This window comes from Muscardinus avellanarius, assembly GCF_963383645.1.
Source record: "Muscardinus avellanarius genome assembly, chromosome: 14".
Classification (NCBI taxonomy): Eukaryota; Metazoa; Chordata; class Mammalia; order Rodentia; family Gliridae; genus Muscardinus; species Muscardinus avellanarius.
In genome coordinates, this window is record NC_137800.1 from 63,136,521 (window position 1) to 63,160,011 (window position 23,491).

General features: G+C 44.2%; 1 protein-coding gene across 1 annotated transcript in view; it reads left to right on the plus strand.

Annotated features, from left to right (window-relative positions):
• CDYL (chromodomain Y like) overlaps window positions 1-17,841 on the plus strand; it is a gene marked incomplete at both ends in the record, with an annotated part of 169,499 nt that extends 151,658 nt beyond the window's left edge. The window contains 4 exons of the mRNA XM_080710079.1: window positions 1,283-1,455; window positions 7,965-8,175; window positions 15,961-16,104; window positions 17,683-17,841. Of these exons, the coding sequence (XP_080566205.1) occupies window positions 1,283-1,455; window positions 7,965-8,175; window positions 15,961-16,104; window positions 17,683-17,841 (687 nt within the window). The remainder of the gene's footprint in view (window positions 1-1,282; window positions 1,456-7,964; window positions 8,176-15,960; window positions 16,105-17,682) is intronic.
• Between the last annotated feature and the right edge of the window lie 5,650 nt (window positions 17,842-23,491).

Here is a 23,491-nt window from a genome sequence, read left to right on the forward strand (position 1 = left end):
GGGTGCCCGCCAGGAGGTAGGAAGCAGAGGTGACTTCCGGCAGCTTTGCTTCTCATCACACTTGGGGCTGCAGTGAGGTGGGGACAGTAGGTGTGTGCCGAATGTGCGCTCCATTCTCCTGCCTGTATGGCTCTGCATGAGGAGATGGCAGCTCTCCTCTGTCCTTGTTCACTTCCTGGGCCAGGAGCTCTTCATCCACAGGGCCTCCCCGCAGTCCCGGGAGATAGGTGCGTGCGCATGCTTTGCTTTAGCTTCCTTCAGACTCTTTGGCAGGTTCTTTGATCAAAGAAAATTAAAATGCCCTGGGTCCCGGTCCCTTCGGAGTATTTTATCACCATCCTAGTAACAGATATTCTTCAGCACTGTGGCAAGCAGACAGCGACAGGGATTGCCAGCCATGTTTGTGTCAGTAGTACCTAGTGGTCAGCTTCAAAGGCCCTGGTGCTTGCGAAGTTCAAAGGCTAATTCTACAGACTATCCAGAGTCAGGAGCAGTTGGATCTGTACTCTGTCTCACCAAAGTTTGAAGTTCTAGTGGTTGCTTGTTTTCCACTTGTGAGCTGCTTGGGCTCTTTGTTTCTGGACAAGAAAACCAGACCAGAAAGTTTGTGTCTGGCCAGGGTCACGTCACCAACCAATTCAGGCCTAGGCCTCTACATTTTTAGACAGCAGACTCCCTTTGCTGGTTATTCTTAATTCTTCATTGTGATAATTTTGAATGAGCTTGTGCCCTTATAAAATTACCCTCTCGTGCTGATATGCTTGTACTTAATGTACTTCTGCACCAACTACTTTTCTGTCCCACATTGGCAGGCTGGTTAAACACACACACACACACACACACACACACACACACACACACACACACACACACAACCAGAAACTTCTTTGAACTGGTTAAATGTGCCACCTGCTGTCCAAACTGTAGAAATACCCAGTGACTACAACGTGGGACTTGGCTCGTCTACTGAGAGATGCGGTGGCTCTAGAACAGGACGGTGCTGTAGACTCCCATGTAGTGAGGTGATGTAGACTCCCGTGTCTTCCTAGGTACATTCTATTTATAAATACTTACATAGTTCTATTCATTCTACATCCCAGCATCCCAATCTTTGGTTATAGAAACTAAGAAATGCGCAGGTTATTTAAAGTCATGGTGGAGATAGTGAACTACATCAGGCTGGGAATGTGTTTTCTGTGGCTCCAGAGTATCCTTAATAAAGTGCTTGTAGGATTCTGTACTCCAAATGCTCTTTACCACTTGAACCTGTGGTGACTTGCAGGTAATGAAAGAGGTGCAGAGCGCTCTGAACACGGCCGCTGCCGACGACAGCAAGCTGGTGCTGCTCAGCGCGGTTGGCAGCGTCTTCTGTTGTGGTCTCGACTTTATTTATTTTATACGACGTCTCACGGACGACAGAAAAAGAGAAAGCACTAAAATGGCAGAAGCTATCAGGTATGCAGAAACAGCGTGTTTTAAACATTGGTTCGGGCGTTATGTGTCTTGACAACAGGCCCAGACAGGCCTTGAGGGTAACATGTGCATCTTCTACCTCTGGGAGGCTCTCATAGCAAAATTAAATCATCGGGCTCTTCTGTGGGCCTGGCATAAATTACTGCGTGCCTTGGGCCGGTAGCGGGCTCCAGGGCTGGCTTAACCCCCAGAGTGCTCAGGGGGTACTCTGGGGATGAGAACACTGCTCACGGTCCTCTACTCGGGCTGCCCGTTATGTGCTATGCGCTCTGGCCTCAGCCTGTGGACAGTATGGATTCTCTTGGTTCCATTTGCCTGACTCTGAAATAAATCGTCTAGGCTTTAGGCAAGCTAGTTTCATAATATAACATGGTAAGTTTCGTGTCGGGCTTCAGTACAGGCAGTACATGTTTTTGTTCACATTGATCCTGAGTCCCGGCTACATAAAGAGCTAGATTTTAAAAAAAACTCCTTTTCTTATTCCATCCAGATTATTAGCTGTTTGTTTCTGTATCTTCTACAACCTTTTTCTAAATTTTATTTCAATTTTTTAATTGACGGGTAAAAATACTTATGGTGTACCACGTGACGTTTTGCTGTTTGCGTACTGTAGAACAGCTAAATCAAGCTAACTGGCATGTGTTGTCTTCCATGCTTGTTTTTTGTGGTGAGGGCACTTGGAATACACTTTCTTAGAAGTTTTTGGGTGCACAATACATTGCTGTTTACTATAGTCGCCATAATGTACAATAGCTTTCTTGATCTAAATATTTTGTTATATATTTTATATGTACACACAAATAATATAGATTTAGTTTTAGTTTTGTTAAATAAATGGATTGTACTGTATTGCTTTGTCTTTTATGACTCAAATATTTCCATTTCTTCTGTGGTTGGATTTTTCTACTGCTATATCATAACAGTACCTAACCCCATCCTAGAACTGCCTAATTCTGATGTAAGCACATCCTCTCATTTACCATGCTAATCAATATGTATAATTGAAAATCACTAATTTTTCAGAGGTAAATTTTATTTTAAAGTGGATGAAACCAGTCACCAACCATGAGCCTTGTATTTCTCTACTTATCTCCCTAAAAGGACATATCCCTATGTGACCCCTAGAGAACCTTTTGTGTCTGCCTTTTTTAATTTATAAAAAGATGGAAAATTAAAAAGATGCAGACTTGGAAAATGGCAGTGAAGTGTGTTGAGTCTTCTCCCAAACCCCCAGATATTTGCAGAGTTGAAGTTGAGTTTTTGATAGTTATTGGGCTTTTCCTGACTAGAACTTCGAGTACTGCCCTCGTATCTCTGGGCTTTCTGATCTCCTAAATGATTGTAGAGACGCACAGCAGGATTGGGGTGTTTCTCTTTTGGTGGGTCTGGGGTGTAGCGGGGCCTCTAACAGATCACCCAAACTGCCTCTCATGAGTGCTGCCTTAACAGCTGTCAGAGGAGACCTGGTGCCCCACACCTTGGGGTTCCAGGCATTGCTTTTCATGACACGTTTAATAATTTTTAAAATTAATATATCATTAGGTGTGGTAGTACATGCCTGTGATCCTAGTACTTGGGAGTCTGATAGAGGAGGATCACAGGTTCAAGGACAGCCTCAGCAATTTAGTGGTATTCTCAGCAACCTTGGGATACCCTATTTTAAAAACAGTAAGCAAAAATGGATTGGGGTTATAGCTCAGAGATAAATGGCCCTGGCTCAGTACCACAATTAATACATAATAAATAAATGCATGCATGCATGCAATGGCTGGGGGTGTTGCTCAGGAGTTGAATATCCCCCAGGCTCAATCCCCAGTACCACCAAAAATGGGAGGAGTATACTTATGTATACTTATAGTTAGGAAGTTATCTATGTCTTAAACTTTTTGAACATTATCATTTTCAGGCTATTGTAATATAGCTCTTTTTTCAGAAATTTGACTTATTCTGGTCTCCTAAATAATTTCACACGTGTGGGTATAGAACTAGATGGTACCATCTTATTATTTAATTCAAAATTAAACTGCTTGGTCAATATGCATGATTCCCTGGCATATTACCAGAATCTCTAAGACAATTTATAGATATTTTCTCACTACTAACCCATCCATTCAGATGAATTACATATGTGAATGTTGAGGTTTTATTTTTAAAATACAAATCATTGTGCCTCATGTGGTGATTTTGTGTATTTTTCATGAGATCACACTGAGTTCACACATAACGCTGTGCTTTTTGGTAACTTCACTGTAATGAGAAAATAGGTCCTGTCAGCCAATGCCTTCTGAGTTTTGGCTCCGCTTCCCCATGTAGACTTTTCCCTGATCTCCATTCATAAATCTTGGTGTTCAGCCCCCTCCTCCTTCCAGTGGTAAATTACCCTGGACAGTGGCTGAGGCTTGTGGTACTGGGATTAGTAAAACAATAAAAAGATCAAGGCAGATCTAAATAGAGGCCTCATTTCTTGATCTTTTAGGTAATTTAAAATAATGTTGTTTTCAGCTCCCCTCTCATTTCTTCTCCCATCCCTCCACATTCCCACTCCTCTCTCCTCGCTCCCCACGAAAAAATTGAATAGGTATTTTAGGAAAGAGTCAAATCCTGCTTCCAGAAAGCCTACTTGTTTTTTCTTCAAGTGATTATATTTTCGTGTGTGAATTTTTCTTAATATACTCTGCCAGCACCAGAAAAAGTAATTAGTTACACCAGATTCACTTAACCTTTCTCTTGCTTGTTTGCATTTAAATTAATTTTATATGGGTAAGATCAGATTACACACAAAACCTCTTTCTCTGTATGTTCTCTTTGTTTCTGTGGCATCTCGTCTCAACTTCCTCAAAGCTTACAGACTTTGTAGTAGCAGGTTTCCCAAAGAGAAAGATTGGATTAAACATTAGGTTGTCAGGTATCTATGGTAGGTTATTCTATTGTCAGATATTTGTAGTGATAACCAATTTGTAGATTATTTGGAATAAAGTATCCAGACCATTTGTGATAAAAACAAAATTATTAGGAATTAGCATATATCCTTAAACTTTTGAAGTCTGAAGGGACCCATAGCTGCCCTTTGTGTCTGCAGGATGAGAGGTGAGCTCAGACTGAGCAGCCCCACCACCCCAGGTTAGAGGGTTTGGAGAAAAAACAAAGCAAGCAAGTAAACTGACCTAGAATTTAACTTCTCCATTCCATCCTTATTCCAGACATTCAAGAGACAGTGAGCCGCTCCCCAACTTTAGATCCTCGTTGCCTTATTTGCCCCGGCAATCCCTAGACTCTTGAGATTGTCTCACTTTGTGATGTCTGTAAACATTCTTCCCAGAAGAACTTTAGCTACGAGTCTTTTTAAAGTAATTTTTTATGAGAGCTATCTCTTTTCCTTTCCTTCCATTCCCCACATAGCCCCACTGAGTTAGTTCACAAATAATTTGATGAAAATACTGTTGTTTTGCATTTTGCACATTCATGTGTTTTGACTTTACACACAGCAAAAGCTGCAGACTGGCCCTCCTTGCCCTGGCTGCTGAGAGGCCCAGGCAGCCCAGGGCAGCCCCACCTCCAGACCCTCTGGCTGGATTCTTAGCTCACAAGGAGCCTTCTACCTCCGGGCTACACTCCCAGACCTATTTTTTTTTCTATTTTTATTTGGAAACAGGGTCACTTAAGCCAGCTGAGGCTGCCCACTCGAACCTGCGCGATCCTCCTGTCTCAGCCTCCCAAGGATGGGGATTACAAGCGTGCACCACCATGCCCGGCAGCCCTGAGAAGTTTCTACCAGACAGAGCATTTCAAGGAAGGTTTTTGGTTTTGTTGTTTTTGTTTTCTAACAAAATGACTTTCTGTGTGGACCAAATTTTTTTTTTTAAGCCTCACAGAGCTTCACCTCAGAAAAGCTGGTTCCCTGTGAAAGGGTAAATCTGTGCTTTAGTGTGTACAGGTGAACTCTCGCCCCTCCCAGAAAAAGCCGCCAGTTTCAGTTGAAGTTACCATTTCAGGCAAAAATCAAAAGAAAATTTCAGTTTCCAAAACCTTTAGTTACCAGGCTGCTAAACTCCAAATTCTGATTTTTCTTCATCTACTTAAAAACAGTTTGTTTTTTTTTTTTTTTTTTCTTTGCAGCTGAACACGGTGACACATACCTGCGATCACTGTAGTTGAGAGGCTGAGTCAGGAAGATGACAGGTTTAAGGCCAGCCCCAGCAATGTAGAGAAACCCTCAGCAACTCAGTGAGACCCTCTTTCAAAATAAAAAGTTATAAAGGACTGGGGGTATGGCTCAGAAGTAGAATGCCCCTGGGTTCAATCCATACTACTACTACTACTACTACTACTACTACTACACACACACACACACACACACACAGATTTTTTTTACTTGTTTTATATAAACATAGAACATGGGAGAGAGCAATATCATATGGAGTTTTTAATTTTATTTTTAGAATCATTTTTATTACCCCAATTTTAATGGCTAATTTCAGGTTAATCTATACTCATCATTATTTCCAGGTGCCTGCACTGGAGCAAATTTCACTTCCCATGACCTTATGAGAGTGGGACTTCTCCAGACACCTGGGGAGTTGTATTTTGGGAGCAGTTTCTTCATACCATAGAGATAGATCAGCAGTTGCCTTTCCAAGGGATGTCAGTATCTGAGCATAAGAAGTGTGTTCCCATCCCACGTCACTGACCCGAGAGCCTCTCACAGCAGCACAACTGCAGTAGCATCATATCTTTACACTTATGTCAAGAACCTGGCTGAAAGGTTGTCTGGCTCTCTTTGTACCATTAAACTCCATCGTGATCTTTCTGACAGTGCCTCAGGCCTTATCATTTAGAAAATCTTAATGAAACTCATTCATTGGAATGAATTAATTCTTGCTTAAGGCAAAGATCCCACAGCCCGTGGGGCCGTCCAGGCCAGGCTGAGGTCACTGCGCTGACTGTGCCTTTGATGAGCTGCTGCACTCTGCAGCCCTCCTCTTTATGTTCTTCACAGAACACTCACACACATGCATGCGCCTCACCTCCCCAGCCTGCCCCTTCCAGAAAAGTCTGCAAACCATCTTGCCAATACTGGGGCAGGGAGAATTGATGAAACTAGATGCTGAGTATAATCTTCAGATATCTGAACAGATCGCTCCAGCTTTTTAACTTACTGAGTCGTAGAGAGCGTCTGGGTAGCTATTTTCAGTACTAACAGTGGGCTCCAGTTAGAATCCAGCAACTGAAAAGCTCTATTTATTCTGCATTTCTGATTCACAACTCAGACTGCTTAAAAAGGATTGATGATCTTGTATTTATATTTCAATGTATTTTTACCCTCTTCTCCGCTGTTACATCCTAACAAGAAATGAGCCGTGTGCATTGGCACACACCTGTAATCCCAGTACTTGGGAGATTGAGAACAGATTCAAGGACAGCCTCAGCAACTTAGCAAGATTCTGTTTAAAAATAAAATAGGGCTGGGGGTGCAGCTCAGGTAGAATGCCCCTGGGTTCAATCCCCAGCACCACAAAAAATAAGTAGAAAATAAAAAGGCCTGGGGGTGTAGCTCAGAGGTAGTTTCATCCCTAGTACCAAAAAATAACAAGAAACAAATTCAGAGCATAATGAGCATCCAGGATTGAGAAGAAGAAGCCTGTTCTCAACATAGCGAGGCACCAACCTCCCCTAAATAAGAAATCAGCCCACTTTTCCACCCTGATCCCAAACAGATCAGAAGCAGCATTGGCTCCATTTAATAATATTCCGTGATTTGCAGAGCCTGCTCCACAAGCCCCCCCCAACCCCTGCTCTCCTTGGAGCAAGGGACCTGCCAGTGTACACTGGAATACAGAATGGGGCAGGCGTATGCCTGTGGTGTTCTGAGTGCTTGTTTGCAGATCTTGTGTCCTAAACCAACCTGTCTCCGTGATCCCTGGGTCATTTAATCTAGTTGAGTGTACATTCAGGAAATACCTGTTGTTTCCAGATAACTAACTAATGGGCTGTCTGAGATCACATACCAAAGCTAGACCCAGACCCCATGGTTTCCAATGCCTGACCCACTACTGTTTGCTCACAACAAGCAGTGTCAGTGTGCCCTGTGCCAAGCTTCCTCTAGGATCGCTCTTTGATTGGTCATAAGAATCCCTTAATATGATTGGGTTCCTTATTACTTCATGGGGAAAAGGTTGAGGAGCAGGGTTACTAGTCTGAGAGCCCAAGAGCTAATTGCAGATACAGAAGTAGTCTCCAGCTGTGTTACCCATAACACCCGCAAAGGCCCATTGTAACAGCTGCCTGTGTGTGTCCAGGCTCTTGTTAAGCCTTTGTACCACGCAGTCAGTAAATCTGTGGTCCACGCCTTCTGGGAAAAGGCCTTCAAGAAATCTTAATATTTAATGATTTCCAGAGTTTACATCTTGGTAAATTGAATTCCATAATAGATTTTTTTCATCTGCTCAAATATGCAATGTTTTGAGTAATTCCCCATTTATTTTTCATTTTAGAAACTTCGTGAATACTTTCATTCAGTTTAAGAAGCCTATTATTGTAGCAGTAAATGGCCCAGCCATTGGACTAGGAGCATCCATATTGCCTCTTTGTGATGTGGTCTGGGCTAACGAAAAGGCTTGGTTTCAAACACCCTATACTACCTTCGGACAGAGTCCAGATGGCTGTTCTACCGTTATGTTTCCCAAGATTATGGGAGGAGCATCTGTGAGTACCTTTAAAAAAAAAAAAAGATCATTCTAGAAATTTGTCCTGAAGAAATCTAGTTTGGTTATTGTTTTTCTCATTCTATACAGTGTGTCATTCTGTGGGGACTTCCTGTCAGGTATACTTGTAATCCCGATCTTGGTTATAGAACATTGCACTGTTTTACCTCTTTCCTTAGAAAAGGGCCCCTGCAGTAAGAAGCCTACAGCTTTGCAGAGTTAACACTAATAACCACCATTAATTACTGCAGAGTTCTTTATCAAGTAACCTACAAGCTTGCACTTGTCAGAGAACACAGTGAGGAAGCAAAGTTGCAGAGAAGAAAACCCCAATATGATTTGGTGGGTTTTTGTTTTTTTTTTTTTTTTTTTTTTTTGGTGGTACTGGGTTCCTGGAAGCCCTTCTACTCCGGGCTACACTCCCAGACCCATTTTATATTTTTGAAACAGGGTCTCTTATGCAAGCGTGGCTGACTTTGAACCTGTGTGATCCTCCTGTCTCCGCCTCCCAAGTGCGGGGATTACAAGCGTGCACCACCACGCCCAGCCCGATTTGGTGGTTTTTATTTAACTGTTTAAACAAATATATCCCTTATGGTTTGTGTTTTTGTTACGGCTTGTGATTTGTCAAGCATCTATACATGTCCTCACTTAGTCCTTGAGATAGGGCAAGAGGTAGTGGCCACTAAGGCCAGTTTTGACACAGAATTCTCACATAGCTGGCAGCTGTTGAAGAGACAGGCGTGAGCAGGACCGGACAGTCTGGGCCCGCCTGGCTGCTTCATTTTTGGGCCGGTCATTGAGGGGACACATGGGAAGAGTGCTGTGTCCATGCACGAAGTGGCTCTCTGCAGCGAGGGAAGCCCCACAGAAGCCAGTGGCTGTCAGGTGTCAGCATCACCCACTGCTGTGGCCGTGGGGCCGCACTTGGAGGTCTACCCTGTGTTGCTGGGATCCTTCTCTTGCTCCTTTGGAGAGCAGTTCCTCGGGCTCTAGCGGCCTTATCTTCCTGAGGGAAACTTAGAGGAGGGAGAGTTGACAGTAATAACTTTCAAACAAGAACCACCTTAGCATGTTAAGCAGTGAAGGATGGCAAACAGTCTGACTCATTGGCGCACACCTTTATGTAATCCCAGTACTTGGGAGGCTGACACAGGAGGTTTGCAGGTTTGAGGCCAGCTTCAGCAACCCTGTTTCAAAAAGGGCTTAGGGTATAGCTCAGACTTAGATTGCTCCTGGGTTCAATATCCAATATCCAAGAGGGAGGGGAAAAGAATGAAGGAAAAGGATATTTGTACCCTCTTGATACTTGCAGTGGACAAAAGTAACTTCGCAGTGGAGAAACCTGGCAGGCACCACCTTACTGAATAGTTCAAATTCACCAGAAATAAGGCTTGTTGGCCCTGGTGTGGCCCATGTGATGCGCTGAGACAGCCGCAGCCTCTACCACTTGTGAGACTCCCGCCAAAGTGCGTTGCGTAGCCTAGTCATAAGAAAACTTCAGACACGCCCAGGCTGTGGGACAGTCTGCGCCTGAACAGTGCTCCTCACAGGTGCCAAGGGCTCAAGGAGACACTGAGACTCGGGGACTGTCTTGAACAGATGACCAGGGGGCATGACAACTCAGAGCAGTGTGGACCCTGCATGGGCTCCCAGATCATCAGAAGGGCAGGCATGGGGAAACAGGAAAAGTCGGTATAGGATTTGTAGTTTAGGGAACAATATGATGTCTCTGGCAATTTTCTGGTTTCAACCAACATGTTAACTCAGGGAAATAAGAGACAACTAATGGGAACTCTTAAACATTTTGGTTTTTCAGTACGTCTAAACTTACTACAAAAAGCAGAGGGTTTTTTTTGTTTTGTTTTGTTTGGGGTTTTTTTTTTGTGTGTGTGTGGTACCAGGGGTGGAACCCAGAGGCTTTCTACCTCCGGGCTATACTCCCAGACCCATTTTTTATATTTTATTTGGAAACAGGGTCTCACTAAGTTGCTGAGAGCCTCACTAAGTAGCTGAGGCTGGCTTCGAACCTGTGAGATCCTCTTGTCTCAGCCTCCCAAGCGCGGGGATTACAAGCGTGCGCCACCACGCCCAGCAAAAAGCAGAGTTTTTAAGAATGAATTTTTTAAAGGAGAGGCAAAGGAAGGTTAGTAGAATGAACAGCAGCCACCACTGCCTCTGCTGGCCTCTGCCGATTCTGGCAGTGGGGTCCTTGTTCCTAAGGGGTCAGAGGCCTGGTCACCATGTCCTGCTGGGGCCAAAGTCATCCCATTGGATAGCAAGACCAGGCAGGTCCCATTTCACCTGTCCCCGACTGCGAATCCTTGCTGTTGGGGTCACATTTGGAAGATGCAGCCCGCCCTCAGGGAGCACACCTCCACTCTGGTGCTGTGCCCGCCTCAGGCCTCCCAACAATCCACCCGCTGTGGCTTCTGCAAGGGCCAGCCATGCGTGACTCAGCCACAGGGCTCCATGGTGCACGCTCCACAGGAGGCTCTTCTGGCCGGGCACAGTCCTGGGGCCCCTGTGCCAGTGGACTGGACCCTCTGTGAGCCTCGGAGACTAACGTTGCCTGAGATCCTGCTACGGGACAGGTGTCTTGTGCTAGCTAAGTCACCTTGATAAGTCAAAGTCCATGCTACAGAACTCCACTTCTCAAACCAAAAGCAGTCGGTTCATATGTCTAACCAGGCCGGCACCAGAGTGGACAGCAGGCAGGACTGGCCACCATCAGCCGCCTTGCCTAGCTGGCTAGTGCCCCTTCCATGCGGGATGCTCCTGGTGGACACGAAGCACAACAGCAGCCTGTACACATTCCCATCCATCCTCCCTCCATCCACATGGCTCTTCCCCAGATGATCTTGTCCCCAATCTTCCAGGCCCCCTCCCGTTCCCGCCATGGGCCAGCATTCCAGCATTGATCCACATCTTCTGCCCTAGCAGGTGGGTGGCCAGGGGTACCTCCCACCCGATTTGGGGCATTTTCCTCACTACTGTCTTTTATAGCCACTGCCAAGCAAGGTTCCAGTAAAGTTGTCCTTTTTTGGACTGCATGTCCATGTATGACCACGAGGCTCACCACAGCCCCCACCAGCACCTCCAGCTGGCCCTGCAGGTCTCCTGGGGGAGGGGTCGAGTTACAGGTCTGTTGGCAGAAGAGGAGATAGGGCAGGACTTAGGGGAGCCGGATTATCTTGAGAGAGAGGACACACACACTCTCTGCAGTCAGGGGGACAGTGTTCTTAGTGGAGACAGGTGGGCCATTCCACAGGCACACGGAGCAAGAGGATTCTGGGGTTCAGAGTCCAGAAGCCCCCATGCCTCCCCTCTCACAGCACAGAGACCTTCCTTGGGTGGGTGGCGAGCTGCCTGGGACTTGGGCACTGCTCTCGGCTCCCTCCGCTCCTCTGCCACCCAAGAGCCTCTGCTTGCATCGTGATGGTAAGCAATCCCATCCCGCCACCCATGAGCAGAGCACGTGACGGCGCCAGTGCTGGGTCGTTGGTCCTTGCCAGCCAGCGGGGAGCCGTCAGCCCCCAAATGCTCTCCTCACATTTTTTCTACTCTCAGCTGTCACAAGGCAGCTTTCCTGGAGGCTGAGGTGGGTTTGGGCAAGCAGGATTTGGTGGGGTAGGTGTTCCCATCCATGGGAGGGAGGGAGGAAACAGGGTTGGGCAGAGGGCAAAGCTGAGCTGTGGCACAGCCCTGGCAAAGCCTTCTGGAGCTGCTGTGGCCTCACGGTTGTCCCAAGGGCCCACCACTGCACCTGGTCGTTAGCGCCCCAGAAGCACCCAGCCATGCGAGGGCCTGCTGAGGAGTTCTCTGTTGCCTGCTATTCCCTGAATTGGAGACTTGTCTGTGTCCACCCTGGGTGATGCTCCATATTGTCCATAAAGTCACAGGAGCCAGGTCTGTGTCATTTTGCACCACCTGACACTATCAGTTGCAGGCTGAAATAGTCATCAGTAAAATTTCATTAAATTCATTGTAATTTTTTACTACAAATAGATCATCTAATAACTACTACCATTCAAGCAGCAAACTTATTAGCAACAGCATCATACTGAGCTCATTTTTAGTTATTTCTGTAAAGGCTAAAATCTGGGGATCTAGGTAGATGTGTCAGTAAAGATGCATGGGCAGGCAGGTCTGAGGAAGATGTGAGACAAACCAGGTATTCAGACACCTCCAGGCAAAGGCACTTTGGAAGTGGCGCCTTGCTGCTTGCTGTGGAATCTGGGAGGTGACGTGCTAGAAAGATCCATAAATGGGTCTGAGTTGTCGCAAGGTGAGCTCCTTGGTCTGGCATGTTTTCCCCACTGGATAAGTCTAGACCTTTTGTTTCATTTTGGAGTCTATTCTCAACTGAGGTGATTTTGCCTCATGCTGGGGACAAGTGGCAGCTGGAGCAATACTGGTCAGCAGAAGCCAAGGGCTACTTAGCATCCTCCAACACACAGGATGCTATACCCCGAAGTTTAACCTGGCCCCAAATGTCTCTTGCACCCAGGATGAGAAACCCTTCGCTTCACAGTGTAAATCCAAAAGTTTAAGCAGAGTGTTTGACTAAACCTCTATGCAGAAAGTAATTGTGGAGGTGACTTGTAGCATGGCAGCTCTTCTTGAAAGGATACACGTCCTTTCTCAACAGCCTGAGGCAAGTCTGGAGTTTTGTTTTCCCAAGCATGTCTACCAAACTCTGTGACCTGTAGATGAACTGGCGAGCCCTCCTTGTCCCCAGTAGACATTCATAGTGTGCCTGCCATGGGCCAGACCCTCTGCAAAGCCACACTCCTGTCATGGACGCCCCACCTCTGCAGAAGGTGTTTTGAGTGCTGCAGTTGACACCGAAAGAGTCTGCTCCTTCAGGAGGGGAGCCCAAAGGATGAACCGGCTGAAAGAATCATCAGGAGGATAGCTAGAGAAGCACCCAGTCAGTGGCCGGTGTCTCCCTGCGCTCACCAAGGGCAGCTGCCCTCCCTCGTTCAGAGATGCCTGGCCGAGGGAGCAAGTGGCAAGTGGATGCCCTGGCCCCATCCGGCCTCCTCTGCATTTCACATTGTCCAGTAGTAACTTAATAGCCTTTTTTAAATATTTAGACAGTGTTGGCCACATCAGGTGTTTTTGTGGGTTGTTTGCATTACAGCTAGTGAATTTCTCGGAGATTTCATCTTGGCCAAGTCTATTTGGATAGTTCAAAGCCTCCCATTTTAAAACTAATGAAAATTACACATGGGAATACCCTCATTTGGATGCAGTCTCTTTAATCCTGCTAATGTGACCAAGGAGAAATTTTTCCTAGTAGTTTTTTGTTTGTTTATTTTTGGTGGTGGTATTTCACTTTGGGGTTGTTTTCTTTTGTTTTTTGTTTTTTTTTTTTTTTTGACGAGTTTGAAGAACGTGAACAGCTGGCGTCAGTCCTGTTCAGACTCTTGGATAAATTCTGAAACATGCCAGGCGTAGTGGCACACGCTTGTAATCCCCACGCTTGGGAGGCAGAGACCGGGGATTGCGCAGGTCCGAAGCCAGCCTTGGTGGTTTAAGAGACTCTCTTTCCAAATAAATAATATATAAAATAGATCTGGGAGTGTAGCCTGGAGGTAGAAGGGTTTCCAGGAACCTCAGTACCACCAAAAAAAAAAAAAAAATTCTGCAACACCCTTCATTGCCCTGTGCATACAGCCATCCAGAATAGAGAAAAGGAGTCAGGAAAGATTCCAACGACAAGCGGGTACAGTGCCAGCCAGGTTCAGAGGAGGAAAACCTTCCACCATGACAGTTTGCTGGCTAGAGGAAAGGGTGGTTCTGATGGGCTTTCCAGGTCCACAAAACCAAGCAAAAGGATGAACAGGAGAGAAACAGGGAAGAGAGCAGTGTGTGGCTATTGCCTGACCCCCAAATGACAGAAAGTGACAATGCAGAGAAGAGCTGAAGATAGAGCTTTACTCCTCCCCCCCCCCCCCCGCAGGGCACTTCTCCACTTCTTGCCTGGCAAGATGGCTCCCTGGGCCTGGTGAGACCATTGGTGTCCATGGCCCTAGGTTAGGCTCCATGGTTCTTGTTGATCTTGAGAACATATTCACGCTTAATTTAAGGGATCAAGTTGTGGTCTTGTCTTCTCTGTTTGTTGAGAATGAGACATGGCCTAGGAAAGGGAAACCCATTGCCCTAGAGAACTCCCCCCAGCCTGGCCCCCAGGTGCCCCTTTCTGTCATCCTTTGTTCCAGCATTGGAATCCACCTTTGGGAGAGCTGTCAGAACGTCCAACAGTAAAGTTCTGTCAGCTTTCGAAATCCATTGTTTGTTTATGGACCATAATTCAATTTCTCAGGGGCTGTTCTTTCTGCCTGGGGTGTAAGCAGAACATCCCAGACTCTTCAGATGCTTGTGACTTTGTCCAAAGCGAGCGAGGGGGGCGATCGAGAACCCTCACGCCGCTCTGTCTCTGCTGAAGGGCAGGGAATCGCCGCATAGTGCTCTGCGGCTCGTGCAGGTGTGCTCTGCATTTGCGCTTCACAGGCAACAAATGAGCCAGGCATGTGGCGCACACCTGTACTCCAGTACTTGGGAGACCGAAACAGGAGGATCGCAGGTTCAAGGCGATAATTGCACTAACTTAGTGAAGCTGTACTTCAAACTAAGAAAAGATAAAATAGGACTGAGGGTATAGCCCAAAGAATACCCCTGAGTTCAATTCCAAGTACTACCAAAAATACTAGTTAAAGCTATGAGCAGCAGCAGCATATCACAGGAAGTAAGCAGACACTGTCAACTAAGGAACACACGTGGAAGCTCGGCCCTTTTCATGGTGATTTCACCTCTGTAAAAGGGAGTTCCATACTACAAGTGTTACCTGAGTTCCAAGGCTTAAAATCAGGTCTTCAGATAATCAGGGTCTCAGGAAGGCTGGCCCTGCCAGAGAAACCCAGCAGGAAACTCGCCTGAGGCTGCTTGAAGCTTGTCAGGTGCACACTCTTCCCTTCTGCCCATCTCAGTGTTTGTGCCTGTGGCTCAGAGATGGAAAACTCGTACAGACTGGCCTGAGGTCTGAAAAGTGACCTAGAGTCCAGGACACAGTTAAAACCGGCTCCACAGATCAGCATACATAGCTTTCTAAACAAAAGTGAATGTTGCCTTCTCAAGTGAGTCATGTGAAATAAGCATGCCTGACCCTCTTAAACAGGCTGCAGTCGTTTTGGACACATTCAGATCCTGCCTGCTAGTTTCTTGTTTTACAAAGTGTCTTCCAGCAGCAGCATCACGGCCATGGACACTGTCAAGAACAGTCACCCCAGCCTCTCTTGGATGTGGAAACGCCGTGCAGCCATTTTGTGCCTGGTCCAAATTCTTAAAATTAGAAATCACCTAACCTTACTTATAGCTCATTTTCCCAGGATTGTTTTACCTGTTAGGAGTTCACATGTAGGGACTGGCATTAGGAGGAAGGCAGATGGAGGAGGGAAGTCATGCCAATAACTTTACAAATTCACCACAAACAGACCTTTTCTTTTGGACTTCTGTGTCAAATCCATGTGATCCCATGTCACCTTTGGCATTGTGTGTTTTAAGGAAGTCTCTGACCCAGGATGACTCTCCCATCTGCCCAGTGGCCCTGCCGTGCAACATAGCATATTCTACTGGCCACGAGAGGAGAATGTGGCAGATTCGTGTGATTTCAAACGTCCATCCTCAGTTTGGATATCCTAGGGATGAGTTTTCAGGATGGATCTTCCCTGCCTGCGCCCTAACCCCTGTTTCTCATTCTATCAACTCTTCTTCCTTCCAGGCAAATGAAATGTTGCTCAGCGGGAGGAAGCTGACCGCACAGGAGGCATGTGGCAAGGGCCTGGTCTCCCAGGTGTTTTGGCCAGGGACCTTCACCCAGGAAGTCATGGTTCGAATCAAGGAGCTGGCCTCATGCAATCCTGTTGTACGTCCAATGGTTCTTTTACTTTATTTTAAAAAGTCTTTTCTACCAGGCATAGTTGCACACATTTATAATCCCAGTACTTGGGAGGCTAAGACAGGAGGATCTCAGGTTCATGGCCAGCCTCAACTTAGACCCTCTGCAACTTAACAAGACCCTGTTTCAAAATAAAATAGGGCTGGGGGTATAACTCAGAGGTAGAATGTCCCTGGGTTCAATCCCTACTACCATCAAAAAAAAAAAAAAAAAAAACTTTAGTCAGACACTGTTTCAAAAAATAAAATGGGGGTTGGAGGCGTAGCTTAGAGGTAGGACACACGTAGGTTCAATCCTGTTTTTTAAAACAATTATTCTCCAGAGAGTCAAGTAGTATTTCCTAAATCTTTCACACTGGCTCCTAGCACAACCGCCTTTGTTCACAGTGTGACAGGTTGCAGTTGATGCCTCACTCCAGGTCTGCTAACCTCGGCTTCCCTTTACCACCCAAAAGTTAGAGGAATGGGCTTTGGCCTAAAACTTAGTGACATAGAATGTCTGAACAAAGTCTATAGCAACCAACATTGATATCATTCTTTACCATTTCTAAAGCCCTTTTATATAATGTGATTGCATTTAACACACACACACACACAGTAGACCTAAGTTTTTGTTGAATAAATATACTGAATAATATTCAGTTTTCTAACGAAATCGCATTTAGCAACTTATAGAATGAGATGTTATCCCCTATCTCTCATCTAAATTCTCCCAGATATATGAACAGTCTTCTTAATTAAAATTAAATTTTGTTTAGAAAACCCCCTCCACAGGCCTTCTTAGAATTTTTACCAAGCATCAATAGTGTAAACATCCAGTTTGGGGATCCCCACTGGCCTTGGCAGTGATGCAAGGTCCAGGCCATCCAGTGGTTGGTGAGGGCCAGAGTATAACAACCCAGCTCTTGAAATGGCTGAAGACCCATTTTGAAGTTGAGAATTTATCCAACATGCAAATATACATCCATCCCTCCATATCCATGGGACATTGGTTCCAAGCCTCCATGGATACCAAAACGCACAGATGATCAAGTCCCTTCTGTAAAAACTCCATAGTAACCAGGTGGCGTGGCTCATGCCTATAATCCCAATACTTCCTAGGCTAAGACAGGAGAATTGCAGGTTCGAGGCGTGCCTTGGCAACTTAGCAAGACCTTATTTCAAAATTAAATAGGCTAGGGGGTTTTCTTGAGATACAGTACCCCTGGGTTCAATTTTCAGTATCACAAAAAAGAAAAGAAAAATGCCATAGTATTTGCATTCTGTGTATACCCTCCCATGTGCTTTAAAGCCTTCCTCAATAGTTTACCGCGCCTAGTAAGCTGTAAATTCTATGTTCATGGTTTTAGGGAATAAGAAAAAAGTCCGTACATCAGTATAGACATAGTAGGATTTTTACCAAATATTTTTAATTCAAGGTTGATTGAACCCACGGCGAGAAGAGCCGACTGCAGTCTATACGCTAGGCCGGGCACTATTGTGAGTGTTGGCGATGGTGACGGGCGGGGCGACACACTCCGTAACTTCTGCCTGTTGCCTGGTGCAGGTGCTGGAGGAGTCCAAGGCCCTCGTGCGCTGCAACATGAAGGTGGAGCTGGAGCAGGCCAACGAGAGGGAGTGCGAGGTGCTGAAGAAGATCTGGGGCTCGGCCCAGGGGATGGACTCCATGCTGAAGTACCTACAGAGGAAGATCGACGAGTTCTGAGGGGCAGCGGTGGCCCGGGGCCGGTTTGAGCAGGACACGGCAGCTCCCCGTTGCCCCAGCCCATCCTCAGCCTGAAACAAGTTCACCCGTAACTCACACTTGAAAGCAGGGCTGAAAACATCCAAGCTTATTTATTACCAAGGAGTTTTTAAGTACTGTAACTTTGAAATAAATAACTACAAAGCTCCTTTGTCCAAACATCTTTATTTTATACTTATATACTCACAGTATAGAAGTATAATGGTGAGCACTCGACTGCTTGTGAAAGCTCTAATTTTTGTTTTCTTTGGCTAGTACTGTATAAAAAGAATTGTGTTGTATTCATTTTGGTAACAGAAAAGTCCTAATAATGTTTGGTTTCCTCATTTATTTTTTTTTTTTTTCCTTCTAGAACACAGAGTCTAAAGGGGTATTAGCCAGCCTCACCTCCTTTGTCTCCAGGGAGGGAAGGTACAAATACCTCAGAGGTGGAAAATTCTAAATCAGAAGTATGGCTTACCTACCTTTCAGGACAAATATTTCTCATGAAAAACCCAAACATGCACTTAGAATTTATGCTGAGATAGCATTTAATTCTCCTTTAATATGCCCAGCTCTTACCCAGTTAACGTGAAGAAACCACTGTATCTCTAGAAGAAAGTTTGTTTGCAGTATTTGTGAATCACTGAATAGCTTAAGTATGACTGTCTAAGTTATAAGTTAGTTCTAGTGGGTTTTAAAATAGTTCTTCTGACCCTTTTGAAAGACAACTACATAAATGCTTCTTGTTGCTGGGTGAGAAATGCTATGTTATATACAGTTTTGGTTTTCTATCTGCAGATATGATTGATGTATTACACCAAAAAAAGTATTTTTATGTTTATAAAGTGTAATTTTTAGGCTCACTTAGAATATATTTTATTTAATAAGTTAAAACTTTTGGCACACTATTAAATACAGAAACTCCTTTCAAAACAAAAAAGAACTACCTTATATTCGACCTTTTAATGTTCTCGGGCTCTGCTTTTATGTCTCTACCGTATCCTGAATACAGTAGTGTCCAAGAGTGCCCTCCGTTCAGGAGCGGGGACTGATTCCTGACGACAGGCGCCTGCTATTAGTTAGGCTTCTGGGCTTGCAATCATATTGAATGTATGAAGAATGAAATAAAATCAAACCTTATTTTTGTACAGTTTTGAAGTTTATACTTAGAACTGACCACCTCCCCGGCCACGCGGAGAGCTGTACAGTGTGTAAATCCGCCTTTACTTTGGATCGATTGGTACAGTATTTTTGCATCTGTGGGACCTACTTTTTTGTTCAGTAGTTTGAACTATATATAAACTGTACAATCTGTAAAGTTTTTATAGAATAAATATTCAGCTGTGAAAACTGGTTAAATAAAAACTAATATTTCTTAACACATTTGACATGTTTCTCTGGTTAATTTTTCACTTGCAGGGGTTCTCATGGGTGTTTAATCCTTTCTGTGAAATACACAAATGTGTGTAAAACATTTTTGAAAATGCATCTGTGTGTCTACCAGCTAGGAAGGAACTAGAATATAACCAGTCAGTTCCCCCAAGTCACACCTCCCTCATCCAGGGACCACTGCCTGCATCAGTGTCAATCATCCTTTGTTTCTCTTTCAAAGAAAATATTCCTAAGATATATTACCTAGCCAGCCTATATTTTTACCTCCATATATCTAAATCTTACGCAGTCATAACTTACTCCTGCTGTACTCAGACCTACAATGTAGATATTTTCATTCCTGTCTTACAGGTCAGGAACCTGAAACTTTTTTTTTTTTTTTTTTTTTTTTTTTTGGTGTGGTACTGGGGTTCCTGGAAACCCTTCTGCCTCCGGGCTACACTCCCAGACCTATCTATTTTTATACTTTTTTATTTGGAAACATGGTCTCCAAGCCAGCATGGCTGGCTTCAAACCTGCGCGATCCTCCTGTCTCCACCTCCCAAGCGCGGGGATTACAAGCGTGCGCCACCACGCCTGGCTAAACCTGAAACTTAACATTTGGCCCAGGGTCACATAAATAACTAACTGGTCAGGGGTAGGACGAGATTACTGACCCAGGTTACTGTGGCAAAGCCCATATTCTGGCAACCACACCTAATTTCTCTTTCCTAGAATTTACCCATAGGGAGCTAACTCTGCAAATTCACAAATTAGAAGTCTTGGCAGAATGCAGGCCACAGTAGCCACAATCCCTTTTCTCTGATGCACTGGGAGGAGCACATCGAAACAGGCCCTGGAAACCTGGACCCAGGAACTCTGTTTGTAAGATGAATTCTTTAAATGTAAATCATCTGAAGGAATGAATTCTTAACAGGAAATGTAAGGGAAAATATCCATATGCATTTAAATTCATCTCAAGATGAAAAGGTGGAGCAGCACGTGTCCATCAGGGCTTTCAGTTTTGAACTCAGGAGCACTTCAAGCTGTACCCCTAGCCCTTTTTATTTTTTAATTTGAAACAGGGTCTTGCTGAGTTGCTGAGGCTGGTCTTGAACCTGTGATCCTCCTGTGTCTGCCTCCCAAATTCTGGGATTACAAGGGCATACCACTATACCTGACTAATACTGTTTTGTTTTGTTTGTGGTACTGGGAACTTCAGGCTATACCTTCATCCCTGTTTTAATTTAGAAACAAGGTCTCTCTAAATTGCTAAAGCTGACTTTGTACCTATGATCCTCCTGTCTCAACCTCCCAAGTACTGGGATTACAGGTTTGTGCCACCACACCCAACTTCTAATAGGTTTTTGGTTAAATTGTTGCAGATAGTCCCTGACTTTAAATGGTTCAATTTAGGGTTTTTCAACTAAGGTCCATGTGGTAAGGGATTGGTCCCCAGGGCGGCACTACTGTCAAGTGGTAGAACCTTTAGGTGGGTCCATGTGGGAGGTGCTTAGGACATGGGGTGTAAAGGGATGTGACCTGAAGGGCACTGAGCCCTGGCTGACCCCTCTTCCTATCTTTTGCTTCCTGCCCTCAAGGTGAGCTGCTTCCTCCACCACCACCTCCCCCCACACCCTACCCTTCCCACCTGGCATGCCCACCAGGGGCCAAAGCAATGGGTGGTCATTTGAACTGGAAACTCCAAAACTGGGAATCAAAGTAAACCATGACTATAAGTCAGTTACCTCAGGTGTTTCATTATAGTGGTGGGAAGCTAACACATTTTATGAAGAATATTTGTTAATGCAATATTTATTAATACATAATGTATAAAATGAACACCCTCAAAGTCGTGTGTGTGTGTGGTACTGGGGTGGAACCCAGGTGCTTTTCTACCTCTGGGATATCCTCTCAGACCTATTTTTATACTTTATTTAGAAACAGGGTCTCAATCAGTTGTTGAGAGCCTCACTAATTGTCTGAGGCTGGCTTCGAACCTGTGTGACCCTCCTGTCTCAGCCTCCCAAGCACTAGGATTACAAGCGTGCGCCACCACGCCCAGCCTCCTCAAAGTCTTTTGATAAAGTTGATTTCGTTTTTGACATCCCTGGCAAGACTATAGTGAAGGTTAAAGAAATTAGAAGTACCCAGAACTCTGAAGGAAATGCATGTAATGGGAGTGGTTGGCCAGGACTGCCAAATTGTGGAGCCAGTTGAGGTGTCTGTCAACAGAAGATAGTCAAAAACTGCTATCTTCACACAGTGGAATTTTACTCAGGTGTAGAGAACAAAATGATTTGATTTGAAGGAAAGTGGAGAGAACTAGAGAATATTGTGCTATATGAGGTCAGTCACACCAAAGACAAGGGTTGAATGTTTTCTCATATGTGGAAACAAATAGGACTTCAGATCTACCAGGAGAGAGACCAGTAAAATAATGGAAGAGCATGGAGATTTGAGGAAATTGAACCATTTTTTTTTAATGGTTCAAATAATACTATGTGCATATACCAAGGTATCAAAAACTTGGCAAACTCACTGGGCATGGTGGTGAACACTTGTAATCCCTGTGCCTGGGAGGCAGAGACAGGAGGATCACGCAGGTTTGTAGCCAGCCTTGCTGGCTTAGGAGACCGTGTTTCCAAATAAAAATATAAATAGGTCTGGGAGTATAGCCCAGAGATTGAAGGGTTTCCAGGAATCCCAGTACCACCAAAAAAAAAAAAAAAAAATCATCAAACTCAATAATATATTCAAGAAGAAGGAAGCGGAGTGGGGTCCAGAGGGAAACACTTCAAATGCTGTGTGTATTTAACACACACACACACACACACACACACACACACACACACACACACCCCACACCCCTATTAAGCTTTAATAATTTCTTTTTTGTACATCTTAAATTGTATTCTAAAACAAGGAGAGAAAAATGCATATCATTGATATACAAGCTGGATAGGACAACTAGGCAGAAGATAAGATCAACAAAGAAGTAGAAGACTTAAACATTATTTTTTTTTTTATAATACCAGGGATGGAACCCAGGGGCATTCTACCTCCAAGCTATACCCCCAGTCCTATTTATTTTGAAGCAGGGTCTCACTGAGTTGCAAAGGCCTAAATAGCTGAGGCTGTCCTCGAACAGTAATCCTCCTGTCTCAGCCTCACAAATGCCATCTCTATTTCAAAAAATAATTTGTTCAGGATTGGATTTAGTTTTTTTTCTTATAAAGGTCTTATGGAATTCAGCTGGGAATTCGTCTAGACCTGGATTTTACTTTGACTGGCTTTTATTGCTGTTTCTATCATTTTTCTAGCCAGTAGGTCAGCTGACGTTTTCTACATCATCTTGTTCAATTTACGTAATTTGTATGTGTCCTGAAATCTGTCACTTTCTTCTGTTTTCCAGTTTATTGGAGTATACATTTTCAAAATAGTTTCTGATGATCCTTTGGATTTATCTACTGTCTGTGGTGATGTCTCCTATTTCATCTCATTTTAATAATTTAAAATGAGTTTTTGTTATGTTGGCTAAGGATTTGTCAATCTTGTTAATCATTTCAAAGAACCAGCTTTTTGTTTTGTTGACCTTTTGCATTTTTTGTCGATTTCGCTGATTTCTGCTCTGATTTTAATTATTTCCTGCCTTCTACTATCTTTTGGATTAGCTTGTTCCTCTTTTTTGATAGATTTGAGGTATGTCATTAGGTTGTTTATTTGGAGAGTTTGTTTTTCTTATGTGGACACTGAGTACTATAAATTTTCCTCTTGAAATCACCTTCCAAGTGTCCCATAGATTTTGGTATGTTGTGTCTCTATTTGTGTTCTAATTCTAAGAATTTTTTAATTTTTCCTTTTATTTCTTGTATGATCCATTTCTCATCCAAAAGTGCATCATTCAGCCTCCATTTATTTATGTAATTCCTTTGGGTCTTCCTATTGTTGATCTCTACTTCTATTTTTTTATGATCTGAAAAGATGCAAGAAATTATATTACTTTTTAAAATTTGTTGGCACTTGCTTTGTGGCCCAGAATATGGTCTATTTGGAGAAAGGTTACATGAGTATCTGAGAAGAATATGTGCTCAGCTTCTGTTGATTGAAATATTATGTATATGCCTATTACATCCACTTGATTTATAGTGTTATTTAGGTCTGAAGATTCTTACTAATCTATTGTCTAGAAGATTTATCTAATGGTATGAGAGATATATTTAAGTCTCCCAATATTATTCTTTTGTGATCTGAGACT